The 27,991-nt window shown below is 38.3% G+C and overlaps 1 protein-coding gene across 1 annotated transcript; it reads right to left on the bottom strand.

Annotated features, from left to right (window-relative positions):
* Positions 1-277: 277 nt before the first annotated feature.
* On the bottom strand, positions 278-26,497 carry LOC121088979 (guanine nucleotide-binding protein G(t) subunit alpha-3-like). The gene is made up of 8 exons (XM_040595697.1): positions 25,805-26,497; positions 19,043-19,085; positions 14,118-14,259; positions 10,579-10,736; positions 6,589-6,717; positions 2,254-2,383; positions 1,895-2,048; positions 278-468 (listed from the first exon to the last, which is right to left on the bottom strand). Exons 1-8 carry the CDS (start codon positions 25,920-25,922, stop codon positions 278-280), a joined length of 1,065 nt encoding a protein of 354 aa, XP_040451631.1. The 5' UTR covers positions 25,923-26,497.
* Between the last annotated feature and the right edge of the window lie 1,494 nt (positions 26,498-27,991).

The following is a 27,991-nucleotide window of genomic DNA, read 5'->3' as shown; positions in this document are numbered from 1 at the left end:
TCAAACTTTTTACCCAGGGGGCCAGCACGCGGGTGAAGGGGCAGGCACTCATCTGCGGCTGCTTGGTTTTTCCCCTCCAGCCCCTGGTGGGGGGATTTGTAAATATCGGGGGCCGAATTGAGGACCCTGGGGGACCGTATCCGGCCCGCGGGCAGTAGTTTGAGGACCCCTGGTCTAATTGATATTGTTTCTTCCCTAGAGTTCTTATTTCAGTCAGCACACAGGATGAAGAAAGTGACGAGAGATGAAGTCAGGCCATGAGCAAGGGGCTGAATTGCTAGAAAAGCCCACAGTCTTTCAGATTTTCTTTGATTATTATGTCTGTGACTGCATCAAATACAAACTTGACATTCTGGGTGTCTGTGGCACATGTCAAGTGAGAATATATCTCTTTATCTTCTTTCCTTATGTTTAAGTCTAGGAATTGTTTCTTGATATAATTTCCAGCATCTTCAAATGTATTTAATCCTGGTGGAGAAAACAGTAAAAGGAAGAGAAGACACTTCAACTGGTGGTTCCTCACAGCTGCTAAGAAACAAGAATTCTTTTTTTTTCCTTTCTTTTTTTCTTTCTTTTTGTCTGAAGGGAATGAACTTCATGCATTAGGTATGAAAATTTTGTATCTAAATTGCCCACCTAAATTGAAATTTTAATGTCTAACCAGAAGTCTATATTTCTGAATTGAAATGCTCCTGAGTAAGTCAGGGTGAAACAGTTAAAGACCTTAGAGAGAGAGCAGAAAGTGCAAAAAACAAAAGAAAAAAAGGAAGTAGCTTAAATTCAAAGGGAATCAGGTGATGAAACTGGTGGGACGTACAAAAAATGAAGCGGTAAAGAAATGAAGAAAGAAAAAGGGAAAAAATTAGATGCTTGAATGTTCAGTCATAATTTCTTCACACAGCTTTTCTGCCTTTCAGTAGTAGTCCCTTAGAACAACAGCAGGCGTGGACACTGGCATGATGGAATTGCTATGGGTCTGAAGCAGGATGAGGCTCCTGGAGGCAGGCTGCTGCTGAGAGCCCTTGCTGGCTCCCATCCTGTCTGAAGCCTCAGGCAGTGTAAAGTGGCATAGCTCCACTGAGTCTGGCACATAATGTTTGATTATCCCAGTGAAGCACTGAGCAATTTTGGGTTGCAGTGTTGATGCGTCCTCAGCAACAGAGCAAAAGAGCTGGTTTTCAGGAAGTGCACAGAACCCATTTTATAATAATAATAATACTAATAATACTAATACTAATACTAATAAATACTAATACTAATACTAATACTAATACTAATACTAATACTATTGCTTTAAATATGTTTAATTCTGGACACTCCCTATCCCAAATACATTAGGTCAATACTAAAATACCAACAGATTTTGTTTTGTTTTCTGGCACTTTCTGATATAGCCTCATATATTCTTTTGCATCAGCTGGGAACAGCTGCTGTTTCTTATTTCCCATAGACACCACCGTGGCATACAGAAAGAGGCAAACTTCCTTTTATGGAATGGGTTTCCAAAATAATGTCAGAAAACTTGGATTCAGTTATGGTGTGTGTGAGTGATAAGCCACTGACTTTTACTGAAATACTGGCTGGGTTCATGACACCACCGTTCAACCATCTGAAACTTTTAGTTCTCTCAGCTTCCTCTACCACCAGTGGAGAAAAATAAGCGTCTCCAGAGATAACCCCACCCTAGGATAAGCATGATGAGTAGGTGGGACTAATTGGGTTCTAGCCATGCCTGTCCCCTACCATTCTTTTGAGAGAAAGGCTAGTAGCTTAAATAAGATGTTTAGGTTTTAAATGCTTATAATATAGGTGACCTGAGTCAAAGTCTCAGTCTTGAATGCACGTCCTACACCAGTCATCCAAATGTATTTTCTTCTGAAAACCCCAAACTTACCATTATACTCAGGAAAGCAGATGTTCAGATGAACTTTTTTTATTTTCTCTTGAAAGAGGTCTTTTTTATTTAGAAACAGCACAATGGAAGTGGCTGCGAAGCACTTGTGGTTGCAGATGCTGTTGAACAACTGAAGGCTTTCATGCATTCTGTTCTGTTGACATGCAAAAGGTAAACATGAGAGACTGACAAATCTCATCCCTATATGTCGTTTTTACTGTAATGTTCTTTACTGGCTAGAACCAATACAGCATAATAGCCTTTAAATGGTTATCAGGGAACAGGAGTAGTTCTGATACGCCATCAGAGAGTACATTAAAACTTAGCAGCAAAAGGGTTGTTTGTCTCTTCTAACTCACCACTTCTTTATCTTCCACCAGAACCATGTCATAGGCACTGAGTGCAGCACAGAATATGATGCAAGTAACTCCCTCAAAGCAATGAATCCACTTTTTTCTCTCTGATCGCTGTCCACCCACATCAAACATCCTTTGGAGAAAAAAGAACATAAGTACAATGTAAAGCACTGTCTAATAAAGACATAGTTGTGCTGTTAATGTGCAGAGTGCAACTGGAGATGAATGACAGTCAAATATCTAGCTTTTCCAAATATTGGTCTGTTTCTATTCCCAGCAGGTCAAGGCATACTATTTATAATTTGTGGCTTTGTAGTGGGCATAAAATGAAACATAAAGGCTTAAATACCTGCATGTAGGAAATAGATTCAGTACTTTCAGGTGGCACTCTGCGTTGAGGAAATAGGGCTTTACGTAAGAGCTCAGTGCAGAAGTAAGCTCTGCAGGCAAGGATTTGTTCAGGACAGAGTTCATACGTGAAACAGCGACAAAAGACCCTCAAACCCACGGTCATTTTTTACTTCATAGTTTTGCTTGTAGTGAACTGACACATTGATCCGTAAGGCATGCGACTGGAACCCAGTCACAGGCTGACCCACTGGCTATGTTTAATTGAATAAAACAGTCATCCATTCATTGCCCTGGTGCGATCACTTTGCTAGCTAAAGGACTTGCAGCACATGTTTGTGTGTATGTGGTCTTTGCCTATCAATCTCATTAGTTGCTGTTTAAGAAGGAATTCATGGAGAGCAAGAATCCCTTTATTTGCCAAGAGGAAAAAAATGTAGGGCTGTCCTCCTCTGCATTAATTTCCTTCAGTCTTTGTCAGAAATTACTACTTTGGGTAGAATCATACAGACTTTTTATGGACTTTATATTGCAGTCCAAAGCCAGCTGAGCATACCTAGCTGGGACCTAGTTAGGACCCTAGTTAGGGCCGAGCTGAGATGGAGCTGTTGTCAAAGCTGCCATTGTTCTGCTTAGCACTAAAATTCCAAAATTCCAAAATTCCAAAATTAAAATTTCAAAATTCCATTTAGATTTGCAGTTCTTCAGTGACAAGGGATAGATTGTGCTTTCTTTTCACCAGTTTTCTGAAATAAAAGGTGCCAAACTTGAACATTTTTCAAGTGCATTAGAAAAGAGGAAAAACGTGAAAAATCAAATTTATCCTACCCTTACTTTTTCTGTTTTCACTTGTGTGCACAATGACTTTTCCCTGTGCTGCCTGTTGTTGAACTTATAACTGTAAAACCTAATCCCCTGTTGCATTATCTCTTCCTTCAAGAAAATGCATTAGATCTTACTCTCTGGATGTATCTCCTTCAGTATCTGAAAATGAAACACAACTCAGTTTTTATAGCAATGAAAATATTGGGATTCAGAATGAAAAAAATCATGTCAGTAATAAACAGAGCAAGAATAATTTGTTACTGAAACAGCATTTTTTGCAGTATATTGATCCTCTGTTTTCTTCACCATCAGCACTGCAGCTGGTGGAAACAAAAGTTATTGTTTATCATATTTCATCCTGCTTAGAAGAAATGAAACCCTTCCCAATGCTGGAACTGTTTCTGCAGCTGAGGAGTAATTAGAGAAAAAAAAAAATCTAGTACATTTTGTCTCTTTATCTGATCATTGGGTGTCCATAAATGTGAATTATTAGGAAATCAGAAAGCTGTTGTGGAGCAAGGTTTTAATAGTAATGGCATTCTTCCAAGCATATCTTCACTGGGTTCAGTATGCCTACTGAAGAATGACGTCAGTATGAATAAAGGGCCTTGACTTTTGGTTGTGATTAGCACCCAAAAGTCACCTGCCATTACATGTCTTCCTTGATTTGTGGTATGTAACTGAAATCAGGGTTATGGGGTGGGGAAAAGCTTCAAAATTTAATCTGCAGTGAAGTTTTGCAAGCATACGTAATCATACAAATCTGTATTCACTGCCTGCAAACTTTTAGCATGTCTCTGTGAATATTTATGAGAAGTCAGTTAAAATAGGACAAGATCAAGGCCAGAGGCAATGCTTATGAGCAGTTTTTGTTGTACTAACCTTAGTTTGCTTAGCTCTTCTCATGTCAGCCCAAAACTTAACATAAGCACGTGTAGAACTGAAGTGCCTCTGCGACTGGTAGAAAATGTATTTCTGAGATGATCTTTTTCGTTTACCAAGACAGTCAGAGTTAGCCTTGAAAGCTTTATATTTTTCCAGCACTGCTCTTGGAAAACTTAGGTAGAGATATGGTACTAGTTGTATATTTGTCCTAATGATATATATAGTGAGACCTGAAGACTGAAGCTTGCCTGATTTTAGTAAAACTCGTCCTAGCACATCAATGGAAACAACAGCAGGAGAGGACCTATGAGGATCAGACCTTCTTTTAAAAATATTTTAGTTATGTTGTGAGCTCTGGAAATCAAAACCAATGTTAGTGAAATAAACTGAAGAGCGCAAGAAAGCTAAATTATACTAAACCAGCAAAGAAACCACTGAGAAGACAGCAAATAACAGGAACTGTTGTCTGTGCAACTGTAATTCAGTTCCCTGGAGCAGTACTGGGATTTAGACTTTTACTGCACAGATACAAAATGTTTTCTGCCTCATTCAGTTCAGAAGAGGGACAAGTGTTTAGTGAATGAGGCATCTGCTCGTGTTTTTTTTAATCTATGTATGGCTTGTGACCCGAAGCCTCTTTGAAGTATATTTCAACCAAAACTCACTCTGAATGTGGAAGTGTTCCTCTCTTTATAGATGTTTCTATGGTACTTATCAAAATGCAGAGTCATCAGGATCCCCCAGCTGTTTTGCGTTGCTCTGGCAATACAAAGTAGCAGTAACTGACTGGTTAAGAGGGATTTATAGCTGCTTTGCATCCGTATGGCAGCTCAAAACCCTCAGACTATTTTGTAGTGATTTTAACTGGTGTTACTCAAGTGCTTAAAACCACCAATGAATTTACTCACATACCATTACTGTGATGTGTAGCAGAGAGGCTAAACACAGTGGGTTTTGTGTTTGTGGTGGCATTAGGAGCCTTCCTCTTATTTACAGACACTTAGGTAACAATTCTCAGTTGTGCTGCATTTCAGTTGGACCTAGATGCTAATCCTGATATTCTAATATCAGGACTGGTAACATTCATGTCAAAGAGGGTTTGCACTCTGATGATTTTCTTTCTCCATCCTGATTTTCTTACATAAACTATGACTGTAACTGAAGGTGCTGAGATTTCCAACGTACAAAGCTGTCTGCAAATACGTTAATCAGAGAAAAAGAAGATGATGTCTATGACATCGCATTGTAGTGTTTGTGGATAAGTGATTAATTTTAATGTGTGACCAGTGTATTAATAGGAGATAATAATTTATTTGCAGGGCATCTACTTCTGAGTCTTTTGTCGTATATGTAATTTCTATTATGTCAAAGCATCTGTGTGGTAGCATAGATGGTTTTGGGGCTGTTGATTGCCACATTAGAAAAAAAATAAGCCAATGAAAAATGTAAAATTTATAATCCTGGTGCTTTTACACTTTTAGAGGATACACTCGTCTTACTGTACAGACAATTTCTTCTATAGACTACATTCCTCAATATACACCTCAACATTTAAATTAAGAATGAAATAGAATCCAATCCATAGAGAAAAGCATTATAGAACACTGAAACTGTCATAATTTGTTCAAATAAATTTTCATGTGGAATTAGATGTTTTTAATTGGTTCACCAAGCATAACAAAATCTCGAGTATCTAAAAGTGTTAATTATTTTCAGTCAAATTTCTCAAGACACATTATATTCAAGATTTTTTTTAACATTTTGCTTTTTATCTTAAATGAGCATGAAAGCATGCATGCTAATACTGAAATTTCCCATGGGACAGAAATTACTATTTTTTTGCCAACTGTAATGCATTCCATTGTTAAGAGCAGTTATTTCCATTCTCAAAAGAAGAGAGTGAAAGGTTGAGAGTGCATTCAAATTAGTAGTCGTCATCAAATGTTTTGCATGCTGTTAAGGACATTTAAGTAAGCAAATTTCATAACTGTCTCAAATGATTATTCAAATGGCAGGATACAAATAATGCTTTTTAGACACATATGTAAAAATGACCTTTTAGGACCTGATATTCTGAGATCACTTAATAATGATCCATTATATGCTTAAAACTGGAGTACTGGTACTAAAGTATCTTGCTTTTTCAGCTCTTTCAAATATTTAATAAGAGTGAATTCAAGAATATTACAACGGGATTACCAATAATATAATAGGTCACTACTTTTCAAAGAAAATCCTTAAGATAAAACCACAGAAAACTGTCAGATATGGGGTTTGTACCTGAAATTCAAATCCTTGAAAGAAAACTGAGTCTCTATAATCCCAGTTGTTTTCACTCGGGAGTGCAAAACGTCTTGCTCACTAGGCACGTAGTCCGGCATTGATAACCTATCCAAATCGTTGAGGTAACTAAGGAGAGTAAAGGAAATGGTGACTGGTGAATTCAACAGGTTAAACAAATATTATGTAATCGCTTCCTATTGAGCTGCTTTTAAGTATTTTATGTAAATTACACATTTAAATACCATAGTCTTGGATTTTATACAACCTAGATCCAACAATCCAGAAGCTTTCTTTTTCTCTTTTTTTCTTTTTTCTTCTTATATATAGAAGTGTATATAATAAACATCTTTCTGAGAATTTTCAGTTCAGGAAAATCCTCGTTTTCCTCAGGGATGGTAAAAGCCCACCTTGTCAGGAAAGGGGTTTTGTCCATTTGCTGTCAGCACGTGGGAATTGCCACCACAGGGGACGAACCTGTCCTGAAAGCAAGCGTCTTTCAGAAGCAGATTGACCAGAAGTTATCACATACTATCAGAGCTGTTGTAACAGTATCTTCCTTCCTACGTGAAAGGGGAGACATAATATTTAGGAGGAATTCACATTTAGGGGCTGTTTCTCTGTAGACCTATCAGTTTACAAGAGGAAAGTACATGGTAATTTTTTTCAAAAAAATGATTTTGTAATCAAAACCAGAAGCTTCAATGAAGCTGAGGACCCCCTAGGTTAGTGCTCTCACAATCCCCTGGAAAAGAGTAGGCTATCTGGTTTTACATCTGACATACAGAGATAAAACCTGCATGAAACGGGAATCCAACTCTGACCTTGAAGCCTGTTCTTGTCCTACCACCAGCCCTTCTCCTGTCTCTTCCAGGGGCACACAACTTTCTTGAAATGGCTGGATAGAGCCTCTGAATCTTACTGTCTGGTCTAGGAATCTGTGTAAAGAGGTTGTGAACTGACAAAAGGAAAAGAAGTGGTGATGTCTGGGTAGTACCTTTTAACTACTAATATTCAAATAAAGAACAAAGCCAAAAGCAAGAAACCACATAAAGTCATTGAAGAATTTTCAAGCTTTTGGTGTCCCGGTTGGAACCTTTCCATCTGTAGCTTCTTGTCTCTGACAAACAGAACACAGTCTCTCTAATATTTATTAGGCTTCATGCTTTTTTTTTTTTTTTTTGTTCTTCTCTAACACAAAGTCTGCCCAGCATGAAGTTCTGCTGTTCATTTTATCCAGATAACTACCCAAACAAACCTCACAGCTCACCATCCTTGTCTGCAATATTTAATACTTCCATAAATAAAAAAATAAAATTAAATAAAAAAGATTTTTAAAAGGTTAGAGTCTTCCAAATGGAGATTAGTAAGTAATGCTTGAAAATGAGATTTTCTTATTTTAAAATAACAAGGAGTGCTGGAGTTGATCTGAGTATTTAAATGTTTGCCCATCATTTGAGTCCAGGAAACAGCCTGTTTTTTTAAAAAAATGCAATATATCTCTGGTTCTCTGAGTAGAACCTGAGGCGAACTCATCTCAGCTCACCTTAGTGGAAGGCAGAAACAAGACATTTTGCAATTCATAAAACATGTAAGCTCTAGAATAAACACTAGTATATAAAATTCTTTATAAAGATCTGATACTTCTTAGCCACAAATACCTGAATCTATTTCAACACAGCCAATTGTAATTGTATAAAAACTTAGATGAAGTTAATTGTCTAGTTAATGCAGCAAGAGAGGCACCTTCAGATCCTTCCTAGATCCTTAGGCAGCTCCAAGGGGACACTACAGGCCGACTCCCCACTGGCAAAAGAGAGGATGCAAACTAGTAGGTTAGTCTAAATGTTTGATCTTTCTTTAACTTGAATTAGGTGACAATTGCCTGAGAGGCAAATGGCTGAGAAAGCAAGAAGCACCATGAACTACTGGTAACTATACAATGACTTTTAAGATCATGATTTATAATCCTGATTTTGCCCCTGCCTTACCCATCACTCCATCTTGAAACAGGATTAACTCCAGGTGAGTCTAAAAAAAAAGTTTGTCATGCAGGGGATTTTCTATTATTCAAAAGATCTCTTTTTTCTCAATTAAAACACACAGAGGAAAGGCAATGATCAAATTTCATTAGCATGAATTAATAATGAAAAGACTAAGAGAAGGTAACTCAGAAAGTCAGAGTTTACACAGTATAAATCAATACTCTGTCCACACTGATTCAAAGAAGCTGAGAAACAGGGGTTTGGTTTTAAAAGAAATTGAAGTATAGCATTAGATGGCTGATTGACTCTAGCTAGTTTTGAAGGGATCATTAGAAGCCCAGCATCAAGGGCAAAAATTAGGTTGATTTTAATGGTTCAGAGCGAAAGGCTAGATTTTCAAGAAGCATCAGGTACCAGCAGATGAAGACAGAATGTTAGTGGGATTTTCGGAAGTGTTCAAGCAGATGAAAAACATACCACTGTTGTTTTTCATGTAACTGTAGCAATAAATAGATTATTGGCTCTTTTACAGTATGTACTAGCTGCCTTAAATACTGAAAACTTTTGCAGGTGGAAACATGACACAACCCATAACACTCAGAGGGAATTACTTTAGACTATCTTCTATATAGGCTACGAAACCCAATCTGCCAGGCATAGTGTACATGCTTTAGAATGTTAGCGGGTAAGCAGGTATTTTCCCTTGGTTTTTGTTTTTTTTGTTTGTTTGTTTGTTTGTTTGTTGGGGGTTTTTGCTTGTTTGTTTTAATTTCAAGTGGTTTTTTTTAGTCATAATGACTGACCTGTTACAGGCTTGTGGCGCTGGGTCAGAGAGGCTGTGTTGGGAAAACACACGCCGCTCTGTAGCATTGCTATAGAAATACAAGGCTGCCGTAAAACACCTCCCGATCAGGCACAAATCAGCAAGGCAATATTTCCTTTAAGTATCTTGCAGAAAGGTCTTCATTCTTGCTTTGAAGATATAAAGAGCTGAAGAATTTTGAATATTTTCAGGGTATATCCCTTCTGCTCTCTGCAGGTAGCGAGCTGTTGCTGCCTGCAGTTCGCCCAGCTCCTGGCCTGGCCTGGGAGGGACGAGGGACACCCCCCAGCCCCGGGGGATTACCCTGCAGGTGCCCTCAGCCTGCAGGAGAAGCTGCAGGAGCAGAGAAGCCTCCAGCCTCTCGGAAGATGGACCTCACCTGGGACAACCCTCTGCCCTAGGTCTAGAGTCAGACTTAAGCAGGCTGGGAGAACTCTGAGCCTCCCTTGCTGGCCTGGTGTGAGCTTAGGGAGAAAGCAGCAAAGCAGGACCAGTGTAGCCAGTGGAGCAACCAAACCAGGGACTCCCGAAAAGCCTAAGCTTGACTACATCTAATTGAGGAGATGTACCCTGGCCGAATGGTGACCCTTTGTGGAGCTGGAGCTGAACAGCCCTGGTCCTGTGCTTCTCTGCCTGCCAGCTCCCGGGCCGCAGCAGGGGACCGGGGGCCGTGGGGCTGGGGGGCGGCTGTGGCACCACCGGCCAAGAGCGGCTGGATGCTGGGGCGGTGACACCACCCGTGCAGCCAGGTTAGCTTATAGGCAAGTGTTTACAGTTTTCTCCAGGCTTACGTTTAACAGCTTGAAATGTATACATTCAAAGTAGAACTCTAGGTAAAACCTAAGCTGTTTCAGTTCACCCTTTCTCTCATTATGCCAATCTTTGAATTAAAAAAGAATAGAAATATGAATAGAATATGAAAAGAATAGGCTCTTTTTTTTAGAGTTTAAACAAGCTCACAGGAACAATTTGTGCCTTGTTTCCTCTTGTTTCCTTCAGTTAAACATTTCATAATGTATTATAAACATTAACAAAGAACCTCATTCTTTTTCAGGCTAATGAGTAATAACTTTTGTAGGCTATTTATTCTGCATGTGAGGAAGACGTCTTGTCACAAGCCCTCTTACACTGTCCATAACGGTAATGGCCAGCTGCTCAGCGCCTGCAGCTGGGGTCACCTACTAGGCTGCCGAGTCGTTGAGCTGGTACTCCGCTGCCCTTGCGAAGCAGGCCTGGGTCCCACCATCGCTCCACAGTTGTTTGATGAGTTCAACCAATTCAGAAGACATGTCGCCATCCTCCAGAGCTGTTGCCATGGCACACAGCTTCCTTTCGTCTTCCTAAAGAGAAAATCTACAGTAAATATTGTGCAAGCACACTGTGCCACTCCACCTCCTTGAAGACATGATTAGTTTACAAGGAGTTGCAGGGGCAAATTTTCTCATTTTCACTGATTTTTCCAGGTAGCTGTACTCGCCTGTGCATGTTAGCATCCATCTACAGGCTCACTTCCCTTTAGTCAGTGCCAAGGTTAGACTTAAAACATGATACAGTTTTCCTCTTTTTATTGTTCATTCAGGTGCTCAGTTTCATCTTACCATAGGTATTCACAAAAGCTTTGACTTGTAGGAAGGCTTTTATTGTAAGACAGAGTAGTGGGGTACCAAAAACTAAATTCAAAAGAATATTTAAAGCTTAAATATAACTACATCGAAGCAGAAACATATAGCTAAATATATTTTTGAATGTATTTGGAAGAAAAAATGTCTAGCTGTAGGCCACAGTGAGAAATGTGGCAAAGTGAATATAACTATTTCCCATATGTTCTTTTATTTGGAAAAAGAAACCTCCAACTGAGTAATAAATCCCAAGTACTTTAAAAGTATTATTCAGTAATTTCTTCCTTTTGCTGTCAATCCAAAAATACTTCAAGTAATCTATTGCATTAAAAATATTTCTTCTCAGTGGTTAACAGCTCAGGAATGTAATGTAAATAAAGAGCATGATTAAAATAAGGTCATTTGATACACTGTTGGAGCAGTGGATAATTATAGAATATAATTCCTTCCTAGCTGTATAAGTAGACAACTGAAGTGACTTGCAGTCAATAGTTGCAAAAGTATAAATGGATTCTGACAGACACTCTTCTGGCAGGGTGTGTCTTTTGTTCCAAAATATAAAACATCTTCACAATAATTTGTAATATTTGTTTTAAGCATGTACTATATGTTTCAATAGAAATTGCAATTTATGGACACTTTGTAAAAGTCAGAGAATGATCAAAAATAAACACTGCAGGTTTTCTAAACTATTGGAGAAATTGAGTTATCATGAAAAAAAAAAAAGAAGAAAAAGGAAGGAATAACCACTAAAGAACGGCCTTAATTTGAAAGACGAAGGAGAACAGCCATGCAATTACCCTTCTACATTAAATTTGCTCCATCTACACCCTCATCCTCGCTCAGAGCCAGGATAAGCAGAACTGAGTCACACTTTCTCATGTGCACCTTGTCTTCAGGGCTGCTCTCCAGGGCACACACTTGTTCAGCTTCAAGATATGAGTTGGAATGTTCTTTCCTTCAAGCTACCACATATCATTTAATGATTATAGCTATCCTCCTGCACTGTTGGGTTTGCTGGTTGAATAGCCTATAACGAGAAGCCTTGAGCTCAGACCATCCAGGTATATGGTAAACATTCACAGATTATTATGCAAAAGGTGGCAACTATGGATTTTGATTCTTACGTAAAAAAGGAAGATAGTGGCAGACTGAGTTAATCATAACCTTGATTTATATAATGTTTTGTTTCTCTCTGGCATTTAGACAGACTTCAGATGATTTTCATATTAAAAATAAATTGCAATGGCACTTTAGGAAGAAAAAAATACCTCTCTCCCCAGAACAGATGTTCAAAATTATGTGCTGAGGCACTTTCAGGACCACTAAGAGGTATTTGCAGGCAGTCCTGAAATATGGGTAAATCCGTTGCTTTTGGGTGACTTTAAGCAGCTAAATTGGGACCAGAACACAGCAAGAACAAAGTCCAGCTGAAATCAAAGCTTACATCAAAACAAGTCAAGTTTTTAAATGACATATGATTTTACAGAAAAGGTAAGCTAAGTTTGTTTTTGGAATAAAGGGCAATGTTTACTGCCGATGAAAATAAATGTGACCAAAATTTCTGTTTTCTTTAAAAACTCAGAACCAGGTTAGTCTTATGTGCTTCTGGGCGAAAAGAAGGCAGGCACTGCAAATAGTTTGTACAGGTGTATTCAACTGTATTCCTAGAGGCCTGTTCTGCCAGTGACAATAAAAGTAGTCTTACTGTGCTGGAAATAATAAACTTACAGAACCTGTAGTTTCAACATTTGGTTATATGTAATGCTAAGAAATTAACTGAGCTATTTAACAAAAGTTTTCACTTTCCAGTTCCCCAGGCTGTGAAATCCCTTGAAAGTAATGAAAGAAGTGGCATAGATGACAGACGATGAGTGAACATGTGTAAACCTCTCAGAAGGTTTAAAATTTGGCAGGGCTGAGAAAAGAGACTGAAGTCCCAGGGCACAGGCAGAACATAACTTAATTACAGGTGGCGGAGCCTGACCCACGTAGTGGATATCAGAGGCTGAGCCTCAGCCACAGGGCCTGTGGGTAGGTGCTGCAAGGTTTGGCCGTCTTGGGCCATGTAGACCGGTGGATGGGTCCTCACGCAGTACACGTCTGTTACAATTGAGAGACAGGCCAAGTCACAGCACATTCACATGGGGCCTGTTGGCTGTCTGCTGTGTTTGGACACCGTTACGTTTGTTTGACTGGCTTGCATTCATGGACTCTTAAAAGTATACAGGAAGAAAACATTTAGTTTATATTTTGTCAAAGGACTGTATGAGCTTTAGTAATGTCTGAAGTTTTATCATTTTTTGGGTCAAAGTAGCACATGTCATTTTAATGAAATGTAGACTTCTGGAAAAAGAAAAGCTCTTTCAGATAAGTGGATGTATTTCCCTCTAAGGCAAACCTCTAGGGGATAGGCAGAATTTGCTAAAACTGCAACCAGCTGATATTCTGACAGGCATTTGAGAAATTCTCGTCAAGGTCTGAATTATAGGCAATAGACTAAATCATTGCACTGAGAAGAAAAGTTGTTTTTCCTTCTGTCCCTGAAAATTCAGGGTGGTAGCCAGAAGATAGCAGAACTTACTGTGGCTTTTGCTGTATGTGCTTGTGCATAGGATTGCTAACTATGCCAGGAAGGTCAGGCTCTCGGCGGTGCCAGTACACCAGTGCTGCATCCATGCAACGGGGAGGGCTCTGCTCCAGGAGCAATACCAAACTGAAATATTCCCAGCATCTCTAGATAATCCTTCCTTACATGGCTGAGCCCCAAGGTTTGTTCATAAAAGGGCAATATCTATTGATTTCTCAATAGTAATAAGTAAGTGACTAAGCAGCTAAGAAAAGGTTGTTGGGTTTTTTTTTATGCCTTTGCAAGTTGAACATTTCTTTTCTAATAAACAAAATGACTATTTATGCAAAGGTTAGACCTCAGGCATCAGTCATGAGAAAACAAAAATAAGTAAGGCCATCTTGTCACATGTAAGTCAAGCAGTGCTTAGTTTTCACTGTCATAAAACAAATACTGAACCCTCTTTGTTCTACCAGCCTCTACAAAAAAATGTATTCTGATGCTTATTTCAAGAGAAAGGGTGTCATACTCACAATTCTAGCTGGGTTTTCATAACTGATTCCTAACTTAGTCATTGCTTTCACGATAGACAGGATAGACTGCACTGCATTACTGTAAATGACGGATCTGTACTCCATGCGTTCCTGGTAGGTGAAACCATCTTTATGGATAATCCTGGTGCAAAAATAGAAAACAAAAAGTTTATGAGATGCATTTAAAAAAAAAAAAAAAGAGTAATGAAAAGTTGGATCAGATGTTTTTGTGGTCAGCATGAGAAAGAACTGAATCCATCTGGCCCATGGAAAAGCATTTATCAATGGTTGATCTGCCTATTCTGCTGGAACAGGTAAAAAGCAGTTCCTGCAACTATGTGAGGTTAAAATTTATGAGGCTGGGTTTCGGCTTCCCAGTCTGGTGAATACGTGTTGGTTTTTTGGCTTGTGGATCAGTATAAGATAATGTATGAATCCAGAACGAGACCCAGGCCCATTCCTGTGTATGCATAGCTGCTTAGATCCCAAATATTTTATTGTTGACATCTGCACAATGTTAGTCGTGGGCTGTCACATTGCTCATTTAATCATTCTCATTTTTATTTGGAATCTTACCTAGAGTGGAATAATTATTCCAGAAATATTTCTACACTGTGACATCCTGCCTCAAGAAAACAAAAAAAAATCTTTAATACTTCTTTGTACATCAGTTACAATTTCTAGTTATTGAAAGGTGTTACTGTTGTTATCTACAGGCTTTGGGGACATAGATATTATTCCAGAGGATTTGGCCTGTATTCCAAAGGATAATGAACCTTAACAGTCAAATTCAATTAACCTAACCCTGACAGAAGGATTATAATTTCATAATTCTCCTTGACAGGGAATGGCATGTGGTTAAAGTTCTCCAAGATCACTTTGCAGATTGTATTATGACTTAGAGACAACTTTGTCCATGAGCTGTGAAAAACGCCACCTGTTTTGGTATAGTGTATTCTCAATTAAGAGACACCAAATTCTGTTCTTCTCCATCTCAGTCATTCATTGATGAAAGCCAGGTTATTAAATAAATTGTTTCTGGGGTTTGAGGTTCGTTTTTTTTTTTCCCCATGTCTCTTGCCATAGTTACAGTCTGGACAGGGCTACACAGGCAGAAACGGATGACGTGAAAGGACCTGACAGGTTAGCCCAGAATGCACATAGGTGTGTGTCCTGGGGAGACTTTCACTTCAAGGAGAGAAGCCAGCCCTTTCAGAAAATAATTCACTCTCACACACACATGCACAAAGCCCGTATCACAACTGAATGTGTCTTAACATCTCTCTGACTGATGGGTGTCAGAAAATTCGAAAGTTGCATTCTTGTGTCCGTAGGAGTAGCATCTGTAGGAAAAAAGGGTTCTCTAAATGCTTCCCCAATCACTTCTAGACTGGGCAAATCCATAAACTCTATTTTGAAGCTTTGGGGTTTTTAATGCTGTGTTCAGCATGAATCCAAGATTCAAATTACAGGAATCCTGTTGAAATTGGGAGAAAGACAAAGGGGAGCTGTGTTATGCCATCTGGTACCCTTACACCGGTACTGAGGCATATTCTTCTCACTCTTACCCTCACTACCTGTGAAAGCAGCAGATTATCTATAAATCATGGAATGAAGTAGCTAGAAATGCAAATCCCATGAAGCACATGAACTTGCTTTAACTACTTTGTGTGTCTCACAGCGGTGGCCATAACTGGATTTCTGGGGAGGGTGGGTGTTTTGCCTGTGGCTGCAAAAATCTGTGATGAGAAAGAAGGAAAGGCCCTAACACAGTCCACAAATAGCTATTTTACATTTTAATGTAATTTTTTTTATTATTATTTTTTTACCTTTGAAGAACAGAGGAAGGAAGAAAATATAAGATTCTGAAATACGACTAGATTCTGTAATTACAGGCAGAAAACTTGGTTTTGTCTGAGGCTTTTAATGGGGTTTTTATTATTATTTTTTCTTAATTATTATAATTACATCATCTGGCAGAAGGCATGTTTGCCAACCTGTTAAATCGGTGGTGAATTTTGCTGCTTTTATTGAAGATCTGTAATTTTTAAGGAAGGATTGTAGAACAGGCTGACATCTTGTGTGGCCAGAATGAGAATGTTAGCAACTGGAAAATTTTGTTCCCTGATCCTCCTTGAAAAAATAAACAACCTTCAAAAAATAAATGCAGGATGCTGAAGGCATGAGGTGTTAGGCTACCAGTCATATCTAAATTGGACGAAAAAAGTTAATGTCCTGGTTTTTGTTTGTTTGGTTTTTTTTTTTTTTTTTTTTGGTTTTTTTTTTTTTTTTTTCATGATAGGAGGACTTCTCACCAGATTCAGTCTCAGAAGGCATGATGGGTTACCAAATAGTTTCCTGCTTTTCATTCACTGAATTATTTGTGGTATGTTTGTACTGCTAACTTAGAGCACTGCATAGAAATACTCAACCTGGTTTTAAAAAGCTTAGATCACACATTGGAAATGATCTAGTCAGAAGCACGGAGCTCCAGAGAAGCTTATTTAGTTTTCCTTTTTAGTTCTACCTCATAACCATCGTAGCCTTTTTAGGGCCTTGCAGCATATTTATATTTTGATCACCGGATGATATTGTGCAAAGCTCAGTGGAAGGATTTATCTTCGACTGAAACCTTCACTCTTGAAAGAATGAGGTTTATGAATTAGCAAATTGTATTAATAGGAGTAAAATTACCCTGATTTTAGTGGAAAATTGTATTTTCAGCAAAATTATCTCTTTTGTAAGCAACTATCAGTCTTTTCTAGAAAATGCTATGCTTAATTGAAAAAATTAATAACTGATTTTTTTTTTTTTTTTACTGAAAAAACCTCTTTTAAAAAAGTCCTTGGTTGTGACAGAAAGATGACATTTTATATGAAAAATTGTAATTTTCATGAACAGTTTTCCTGTCAAATAATTAATATTTGTGATCAGGTTGATAGCTCATAAATGCACAGGGCTTTAAAGATAATTCTCAGCTTTGCAGCTTTCTGCCCCCTCCTCATTGCTGTTAAAAGTTACCAGCCTTGTTAAAGTGTTCAACTCCGAGGAACATCTTTAATCCACTCCTACCTGGGGAAGCTCTGAGCACAATACATTTCAATGGTTTGCTGAATAGGGTGGGCCTCCTGATTGGAACTCAAAACAGAAATAGTTATCCATCATTTAAATGGAACAAAAAAGTTAGCAAAGTATTTGATGGATGGTTCTGCATCTGTCTTATTACAAAATGAGCAGCTTAAATCGTAGAAAATTGCTCTTAGGATGTAACATTTTTAATTAACTCTTCAAATTAAATATATAATATTTAATTTATATACATTATATAGATGTATATGTTTATATATTAATATAAATATTAATTAATATATTATATAATAAATATAGATAAATAAATAACTTTTAAATGCATTGGTGAAACTATGAAATAGGAGATTTTAAATTTGGAATAGTATTACTGATTTCATAAAACTGCTTGATTTTTACACGGCAAGAGATTGGTGCTTAGAAAGTGGAGTCACGTTTAAACAGTTGCAGTGCCTGTGTAATTTTTTTTCTGTGTTTGGACAGGTCTAGGGAGCAGACCTGAACACTGTCTATGAAAATAAGCCTAGATATAACAGCAATATTTTAGCAGGTTACACAGTGAAGGAAGGCTTTTGCTGCCTGTGTAAGAACGATCTCTTGAACTCAGGTGGATTATCTATTTAAGCCAGATACATGACTAGTATTTTGGCTACCCTTAAAAGAATAACTTGAATGAATGTAGCATTGGCCTGCTTTACTATATGTGAAAATATTGTGATAGTAAATTGTAAACGGACACCACACAAATTGCACCGTCCTCTGTAGCCAGGCAAAATAGAGCTACTGAGTTCAATCTGTGGGGCATCATGCATACTTTGAACAAATATCTGCAATTATTCTTGCAGTAGATTTGTGGTGCAGACACAAGATCTTCCTAACCAGATAGTCTAAATTTGAACAGGGATTTCTGCATTTGAGCTTGTACAGCCTGTTTTTTCCCCAGATTCATGATTGTATGAAAGCTTTTTAGGGTGATACTTCCCTTGCAAAACTCATGAGTGTCCCTACCCATGCTAGATGGTAGGTAGCAGCTGCCCACTGTGTAGGCTGGCGGCTAAGTATGTTCTCACCTGGCCTGCGGGAGACCTGAGAACAATTTTCTGGCCTCTGGCAGGAGCTGGAGTAAGTCTGTGGAGACCGAGAATGACCTACAGAGGGAGTACTTCAGTATTTTCACAGTGAAATAGAATGAAATTAATAGGACCAAATAAAATTGAACAAAGGGAGATGATTCACATCATATGCAATTGAACTGTGGAACTACGTGTTGTAGAATGTTGTGGATGTTATTATTTTACACTGGTTCAAAAAAGATTCGAGAGAAACATAGTCATGAATTAAATGAGGGCTACCGAACACAGAGGTGCCATCTCCAGTTCAGGATGGTGCCTAAATCACAGATCATCAAATACTGTCCAGCACAAGTGTTACTGTGTGTTTGCTTGCCTGGTCTGACGATCTTCTGCAGTCATCCTTCATTAGCTACTGCAGGAGACAGGATGCTAGGCTGGGTGGATCCGCCATGGCTGGTTGTCTCATGCATCCATGTTCTCACTACAGGACTGTGACTCCTACCAAAGCCAATGAAGAAACTTCCCTGGTCTTCAGTAAGGAGTCGGACCAGTGCATGATTTGATCAGACAGATTTGATTACCAGTCCAGCTGTGTGTGTTAGTCACTTTGTGTTTTCCTTCATGTGGTTGAATAAGAACTTGATTTGAATGATGTTTCTTTGCATTTTATTCAAATAAGCATAAATATTGTAATAAGACATTAGCTAGATAGCTTATACTGCAAATACCAAATTCAACAACTGATATGAATATTCATATACTTACTTCATTTGCTTTACGATAGTGCTCTTTCCTGACTCTCCAGCACCTGCAGAAGGGGAATGTTAAAATGATGTGATTGACAGATGAATAAGCAGCAAGTATTAAAAATAACTCTATGGAACACAGATTTTTGTATCTATGAAGAGACATGCAGAGGTTTTAGATCCCCATTGTACTAACTATAACCCTCCCTAGTGTCCTTTCAGACCTAACAAGGATTAAATCCTGGTAAAAATATGAGTTCTGGAAAGGAAAAGGACATTTGAGAAGAACATTTGGTCAATTAAGAGAAAAATATAGACTCCTTAATTTAGCAAGGAAATAAAATATGGGTCATGTTGACTTCATGTCTGGCAGATGGGCAGAAAAACATGAACAAACTGCAGCTTCACAGTGTCTCACTCATTACATGATTTGTAACTGCTCATTTAATGTGTATTGTGACCTTTTGTGAGCCAAACCAGCCCGTTCCATGCTCTTTAGCCAGCTCTGTGAGCAACTGGAAAAACAATGTGGAGACTTGCACGTGGTCTAGCTCATGATGCAGAGGCAGCACATGAGCGAATGTCTTGACACTGGTGTTTTGTCAGTTCCTTTGCTCCGTGGTCTTCTCCTATGAAGTAATGTGGCTGGAAGTGGGGAGCCTGCAGAGCAAAGCAGCAGATCCAGCTTGGGAACAATTCTGCAGGAAATCCTCAGAGCTGGCAGGGAGGGACCTTCTCCACTGGAAATCAGCATGACTATCATCTTCTGTCAGAGTGGTGAGTCTTGGCAAGAACTGCTAAATGAGCTGGATTTTGAAAGCACCTGAAGAGAGGATTCAACTTTGGCTGTGAATCCATGGGACAGGATTCATCACTGCTTTTCTCTTTGCAGCTTATCATTTGCCTTACTGGACGATGTCAAGTACTTTTGACAAAAGAGAAAATCTGGGGCATAGCTATTTTAACTGAGGAACAAACTAATTACAGACTTTCCAAACAGATTTTGTAAAGCTAATAACATTTAAATGACAGGGATTAATTTACTTGAATGAATCACAACAGACAGCAAGCCATACGCAAAGCATTTTCTAAAATCCATTATGTGAACGGTGGAAAGTGCAAGAAAAAAATGAGCCTATGTAAAATGGTCTGATGCTGCCATCTGCCACAGTTTGGAATAAATGCAAATTTGCTGTAGATCATTTATTATCCCTCCAGTGCCCTTCTGAAGAACTTGGTAAAGTCCTGTTGGCAAAGTAGTGTTTGCTACACACTTTTTGTAGGGAAGAGAGCAGTCTGTGCTGAGAGGTCATACATTCACCACATGGAAAAATGCCAGGAAATATAATATGGAAATGAACCTCAGTTCCAGATCTGAAAAGCAAAGTTGAAATAGAGTGGGAGGCGTAATTTATATCTTTTGGGTGCATTTTTCTACCTCTGCTCATCTTTAATTTGTGATCCAGTTAATGCCTTTATCTAAACAACAGATGACTTTCAGACTTTGGCTTCACTCTGGAGTATCACGTTAGTTGTAGCAGCATTTGCACCCCAGGAAATGGGTCACAAACAATTTACCTTGCACCTGCTTCCTTTCTTCCTTCCACCTCTTGTACAGCCTGCTCCTTTGGGCCCGGCCCCAGGGCGGGAGAGCAGGGACAGGGCTGAGTTTCCACCCACCACAATAGCCTTCAACTTGCAGAAACAGTGGCAAAAGTGCATGATGATAACCCTTACATGCCTGCGTGGGAAGCTGAAGGTAGCTTCTCTTTAGGAGGCGGTGAAAAGGGCAATTATAATGAAGCCCAAAATTTATGAATAAAAGGTGAGAACTTAGGTTAAGCTTTGGTCCTGTCCTGAAGCTTGGAAAGTTTAACTGACTTTTGAAAAACTCTCTCACTGTGAAGATTTATAGCTCAGCCTGGTAGAGACCACTGATAATATGCCATAGCCTGTATTTTGCATTTCACATATTTAAGATCCTATAGCTTTTTCAAATTTACCTGTGATTGCTGTTTCTATTTGGATGCTGAGTTTCCTTGAGATGGATAAAGGCACAGAAATCTTGGTCAGTGCCTGAAGCTCTGGCCCTTCTCCTGGGAGCTGAAAGATGTCCTCGGTGCTGGTAAGGTCAATGGATGTTTGCTCCCACAGCTTTTCCCAGAGGTCACATTCATCCTGCTGCAGGGCATATCACATCTACCTTCAGCGAGGTGCTGCACCCGCAGCACTCTGGCAGACTGTAACCTGCCTTCTTCTTGCTTTGGATATCTAAAACTGCACCCGGCCATGTCCCAAGTCCATTTTGTTTCTGGCCAGATTGGGGCTGCAGAGGGGACGCAAAACGAAGTGCCATGTGGCACAGCTGCAGGCACCGAGCTGCACAGGAGCCATCCCCCAGCAGCTTGAACACGAATTGCTCCAGTGCTCAGGGACTGCCTTACTCCTTCCCTGCAGGCCACCAAGGCACAGAAACAGAGACCAAAGAGAGAAAAAACTGGAGGTGCCTTGAAAGGTGGTGAGAATCTCTCAAATTCAAAGGAGAACAGAACCTAGGACCTCAGCTGTAACTTGATGTTACTGTTTTTCTAAGTAGAATTTGTTTGAATAGTTGTGGAAACTGGACAGAATACAAGCCCCTTTCAAGATTAACATCTGCTGAGCCATTGAAGAAGTCTCTTTTTTATATTTTAAGCTGCTTTTGTGTCTCAGATTCAGAGTTAATATCTCTTTACTGTTATTATTTATGTGAAAGTAAAGGTTTGGTTTAGGAAAGTTTCTAGCAATAAAGGTAAGAAAATAAAAATTAAAAAAAAACCCCACAACACTGTCTAAATATTTTGTTTGAAACCTGTCACAAATGCCAGTGACCATGACATAAAAGCATTTTCCTGCAAAAAGCAGGAAAATAAAATCTTCAAATTAAAATCAGAAAAGGTTTACAACTCTGCCTGCTATTCAAAGCCCTAGAAACTGTGAACTAGACTGGATATTGTATCTTCCTGGTCCTCTTACCAAACTCAACAAACTTTCTCAATGAGAGAAAGAAAGTAGAGAAAAGATCTAAGATCATAGAATCATAGAGTTGTTTAGACTGGAAAAGACCTTTAAGATCATCGAGTCCAACTATTAAACTACCACTGCCAAGTCCACCACCAACCCATGTCCCTAAGCACCACATCTACATGTCTTTTAAACAGCTCCAGGAACGGTGACTTAACCACTTCCCTGGGCAGCCTGTTCCAATGCTTGATAATCTAATCCTCATTAAATTCTTCCCACATCCCCCCCCCCCCAAAAAAAAAGAAAGTCTGTGTATTCCAATCGATAGGTTTGTTGGGCTGACTTTGTGCTCAAAGTCTTTACTTCCAGTGGAGGTGTTAGTAACAGGAACTCAAGCCTGACTTCAGCACAACAGTACTGATTCATTGAACTGGTTTTAAGTGTGTATACTATAAACTTTCATATTCACACTGCTTGTCAGAGACCTCTTATAGTCAGTGAATAAAAATATTTACTACTAAACCTAAAACAAACAAACAAACGAACAAACAGCTTCAATTTTTGACACCCTGAAGCATATATTTATATTAAATTCAGTGACCTGTGCCCTAAAAGTGAGTATTTCTTGGTAAAGTGACTTGAGGATGATCAGCTCAAGTAAGGCTGAATTTGTCCTGCCACTGAAAACTGTAGACAATGAGGCTATGGATTAATACATTGAAAACTAATAAGTTCAAAGTTTTAATGATCATTTCAACAGAAGTGAAGTTCTTGTTTCTGGGAAACATTCACTGTGAACATCAGCTGTTTTGGCCATGTTTGAAATGTGTGCTGTACTTTGCACAGAAATAAATTGCAAGCTGTCTTCCTACAAAGTGTATAAACTGCATGTGGTGTGGTAGGCAAGATATGACCCTGATAGTAAGGAAATAAAACTTTCACCTTGGAGTTTGTTCCAGACTCATGAAACTATCTGGGGTTTTTTGAAGTATAAATATGTATAGGCTAGATTTGTGGACAAGGTGAAGGGGTGGATGGCCTTGAAAACATAGGAATACCTAACACAGAAGACTTAACCCTCAGGTGGCTCCTGGACAACTAGTGAGGAACATCAGAAAGTGGCATAATTTTTCCCCTCCCCCAGTTTATATGTGCAGGTTTTATGTGCATGTTATATAAACTCTAAATTATCACCTCAACACAGATAATGTGTTTGCCCAGATCATGGAACTCAACATAAACAAATGTGGTGTCTTTGTTTTCTGGATATAATTTCTGTTTTGTAAAGGCACCAGCTGGAGGATGCAGAGAGACCAGACGAGATATTAAATAATCTCAAGAAATGGTCAGATTTTTTTTTTTTTTTTTACATTTTAAGAATAAAAGCATAATAAAAAACTTATGATGTACATATCCAATTTTTCCTGAGTATTTTCTGCCCATCAGCCTACTGCAAAGAGGCAATGGTGATATCTGGTCTGTAATACAAAGGCAACACATGGTCTGAATGAACAGAAACCTAGGACTAAGGTAGGGCTAGGCTGGTTGGCTTGAATCGAGCTGCCTTTGACTTATGAAGTGTAAGATCTGAGTATTTCAGAGATCACCCAGAGGTATGGAAAGACAACAGATACAGATCTGAACATAGTAGATTTAATATTCTCCTATCTGTCCATTTCACTGTTGACTATGGAGGGTGCTATATGGTGCCCTGTATACACATTGCTTAAGCAGCTGTGATTCCAGGTGTCTAAGACACTTTCACTTTAGCTGTGCAATAGGCTCAAAACAGACACATGTTTTATTCCCCCCCCCCCCCTTTTTTTTTTAAGAACAAGAAAATTCAAGCTGTTAGGTCTATAATCTTTTCTTTACTCACTCAACATGTGTTTTACCAAGTCCTTGTGATATGTTGTAATAGTTCCCCAGAGAAAAAAAAAACTTAGGAAATGTTATCTGCTGACAAATTTGAATCTTTATCATGTGTGACATGAGTAAAGGAAGATAATGTAGAAATTTATTCTATAAAGAAGACTTAAGCGAAAGTATTTCAGATTCTAATGATCATCTTGTCTCAGGTAAAGTTTGCTTGTGTAGTTGATGAAACCAAAATATGTTCAAGTTTGAAATGAATGAAATAGAAATCTTTTCCACATGGCTTGCAATTAATCTCAAAGTATTTTACTAAAGGTATCTTGAGACTGATATTAGTAGTGTCAGAAGAACACTGATTATATACATTAGGAAACATTTAAAACTGAAATTGCTAATACTAAATACATACGTATGTTCCTGGAGGGGCAATTTAGTTTGTGTCCTGGTGTAAGACAGCCTCCAATACTACTGCAAAGGCATGGAAACTTGAAGAACAAAATATATCATTAAACTGTTTATCTTATAAATTCCTCTTTATCTTATATATTGCTCTTTATCCTATAAATTCCTCTGAAAGGATTTCTTACATCATCCTTATGGATCAGTGTTGGGTAAGATCAGAGACAAGATACTGGAGTAGATGGATGGACCCTGGTTCTAACTCAGTATAACAATTCCTTTTTGTAAGAATGTATAAAAAGTATTGACACTTTGTGGAAGTTTAAATGAAAATGTTATTCCGTTTTCTGACCGGTTCAAGCTTGCCTCAGTGGGGCCAATATTTTGTATTAAGGTGGCACAGAAAATCCTCATATTCTCCGCTGGACTGAAAAGCTTTGTAAACCGTCTGAATACTGATGGTACATAAACTGTATCAAACAGCTACTTTCCTATTATTATTTGAGGAACCTGCATGGTTGTGGGTTTTCTCTTACTTCTTTATTAATTGTAATAGATTCTCAACAGGTATAGACTTTTTGCATAAAATACAAAACAAGAGAGTTAAGCCGATTTACTTTATCTAAGGGATCTAGCTAAGTCTGAATAAATGTCAGTTTAAAAGCATTTGTAAGCATTGTGGTTACAACCAAGGAAAAAATAGAAACATTTCAAAGATCAAAGACTATTTTTCTGTTCATTTGTAATCAATCAATGTAAACTTCAATAATAGGCATCATACTGTCAGCATAAAAATATTAAGACAGTGGCAGTGTTATTGTGCTCTTGATTATTTCTTGTAGGCTATGCAGTACCATGGAAAAAAAGAGAGAAGAATAAAGCTCTATCAAGAAAATATGCTGGCTGTTAATAAATTCATCATAGTGTGCATTAGAAGGAGTTGTCTGTGAGAACACTCATCTGTGTTCATCTCATTTCATTATCTTCCATTCTACGCTCCATAATATATTTTTTATACATTGAAAAAAGTCCTCCTAAGTCACTTTCTGCTTCTGTAAAAAATTAAGTGCAAGACTTTAGAAAACAAACAGTATCAATACCTTGTGACAACTGCGGATTTTCTATGTAACCCGTTATCTTACTTAATCCTCCTGCAAACAAATGCATATAGATCCTTGAAATACAAAAGGTAAGTTTGTGCTACGTTCTGTGTATGTAAGCATCATAACATTTATTCTAACAGTAGTTTCTCATTTATCAAATCCTTCCAAAGGCAAGTATTTGTAATATTTAAAATTGAATACATGCAGTGACATGGCTATTTCCAGCCTGTTTCTTGTGACTTTGTGATTATTTACAACCAGAAAATAACTTGTGCGTGTATTACAGGATTGTCTTCAAATAAAACAGTGAAAGGTGGGAAATTCACTGTACTGAAATGTAATTCCAAAGCAAAATAACCCTTCAATGGAGAAGCATTATGAGCAATTTCTATTGTATTTACCCAAAAGTAGTAGTTTGACTGTCCTGGCTTCCCTCTCTGCATCTGCCTGGAGCTTCTTTTCCAGTTCTCTGGATCTCCTGGCCGACTCCTTGCTCTCAGAACTGGATCCATTGCCCATCTCAAGATGTTTAAAATCCTCTGTTTGTCCAACTGATTTACTTCTTGCCAGACTGGTTGATCTAATTCAGAAGGAGAACGACAGCCTGTGCTTAAAGAAAATTTAAAAATCCCATTCAGCCTCTGTGTTCAGCCTTCAAATCAAACAGTTCCTTTTCACCTGTCACATGGTCTGGAGATGCTATAGTCAAGGATTTATACAGGAGATAAAAACGTACTGTTGTGATGTCATAGAATTAAAATGATCCATCCAAGAGCAAAACCACAGTGCGGATAGACCTCGGTCCTTGTTTGGACAGGTTTCGCCGTCATATGCTTCAAAGAAATGTGCAGAATGCCTTGAAACAATAAAATTGGGAATAACTGTGCTCAAGGAAAAAAATTTCAGCTTGTCAGTCGATGTTTCTGCCCTGGAACAAAAAAAGGTTTATATGTCTTTGAAGTATTTGCATAATTTATTTTTCATCTTTTTCCATGGTTATAGCTCTAAATATAAATATTCTTTATTAAAATACGACAGAACTTGGATTCATATAGTTAAGACATATTTTGGGTTGAATTATTAATTAACATACATATGTTTGCTGCATTTTCCTATTATGGCAAGTACATTTATTTTCCTCTCATGCTAATGGGTACTTTGTACTGCAATTTGTAACATCTTTGGGATACTCTTCTCAGCCATTCCTTGATGAACGTGATAGTCTTCCATTTTTCTATGATTTTGTTAGCAGTTATCAGTTTTGGCTGAAAGTACCACGCCTTCTTCGCATAACAAAGGACACAGGTCAGATTCTCTGTAACGTAATAATTTCATTTTAGTTTCTTCATAGTAATACAACATACATAGCAACAGTAATACAGAAGTATTTTATGCAACAGCGCGGAAATATTACTTGGCATGTGGTGTCGGCAGTATGTTGAGGAAATATACTCCCCTGTAATATTGTGGTAGTGGGTAAGAGGACTGTCAGGACTAAAAGATCAAAAATACTTTCTTTTTGGTTCCTTCTCTTCCGATTAAGAATTTCAATAAAATAAATCTCACTGGTGTGCAAGACTATAATTCATTTTAACATTATACTTACTTTATAAAGTATTATAATTATATAATACATACAAACATGGGATTATATTACAATCTTACAATTGTTGACTAGTAATAGTCAATAACACTCTGAATTTGCAGTATATAAGCTCATAGTTTTTAGCCTGAAAATAATGTTTAAGATAAATATAAGCATACAGATCAGTTTAAGTGACCTTAGGTGTATTTTTAGGTCAGAAGATAAGTGAGGAAGAGGGCCAGAGGCAAAGCATTTAACTCATCCAGCCTTCTGAAAAGAAGCTTTCCCACAGCAGAAGTAGGTGGGCCCCAGGTGTAACAGGAAGGCAACTGGTACTGGATGGGGAAGGTGGGAGCGAGAGGAGTAATGGTCACCAGTGGTACTAAGGAGTTCCGTGTCATTAGAGGCAGAGCAAGCTGCCTCCTGAGAAAAGACATGTTGTTTGCTTTGCTCGTCCCATTCAAGAGGGAGTGTATTCTCAGATTGAAAACTAAGACCAGAAACTGAAATAAAGCTCTGGAGTCGTGCTTTCTCAGTATATGCTTCTCAGTCGGCAGAGCAGGAGACTGTGTTTTCAGTCTCTGCACTACTTTGGCAGAAATTAATAAATAATCAGTGCTTGGTAACTAACAGCTGAATGTTTGCATATACGTTTACATTGCAAGAAAATGCTCTGTTTTGTTAAGCCTATATTCCTACTTTGTTTATTCTTTAAAATAGGCTGTAATAAGATCGTTATGCAACCATAAACAACTGTTGGGTTTTTTTCTTTTTAAATGAAAATAAGCAGCTTCACAGGTGTGGTATCAGTGCCAGGTGTCTGTTTATCAGAACCCGAGGCAAGTACAGTCCTCCTATGAATTTCAGTGGATTTGAAAAGTAAGTCAGCGTTTCTGAACACTAACAGAATTTACAAGTTAACGGATAAAATCACAAATCATGGCAATGAACATCAGCTCCAGGTTAAGGGCCCAATTCACTACTGAGTTGTTCCAGGCTTATA

Source organism: Falco naumanni, chromosome 5, assembly GCF_017639655.2.
Source record: "Falco naumanni isolate bFalNau1 chromosome 5, bFalNau1.pat, whole genome shotgun sequence".
NCBI lineage: Eukaryota > Metazoa > Chordata > Aves > Falconiformes > Falconidae > Falco > Falco naumanni.
This window is presented reverse-complemented; position numbering and strand designations above follow the sequence as displayed.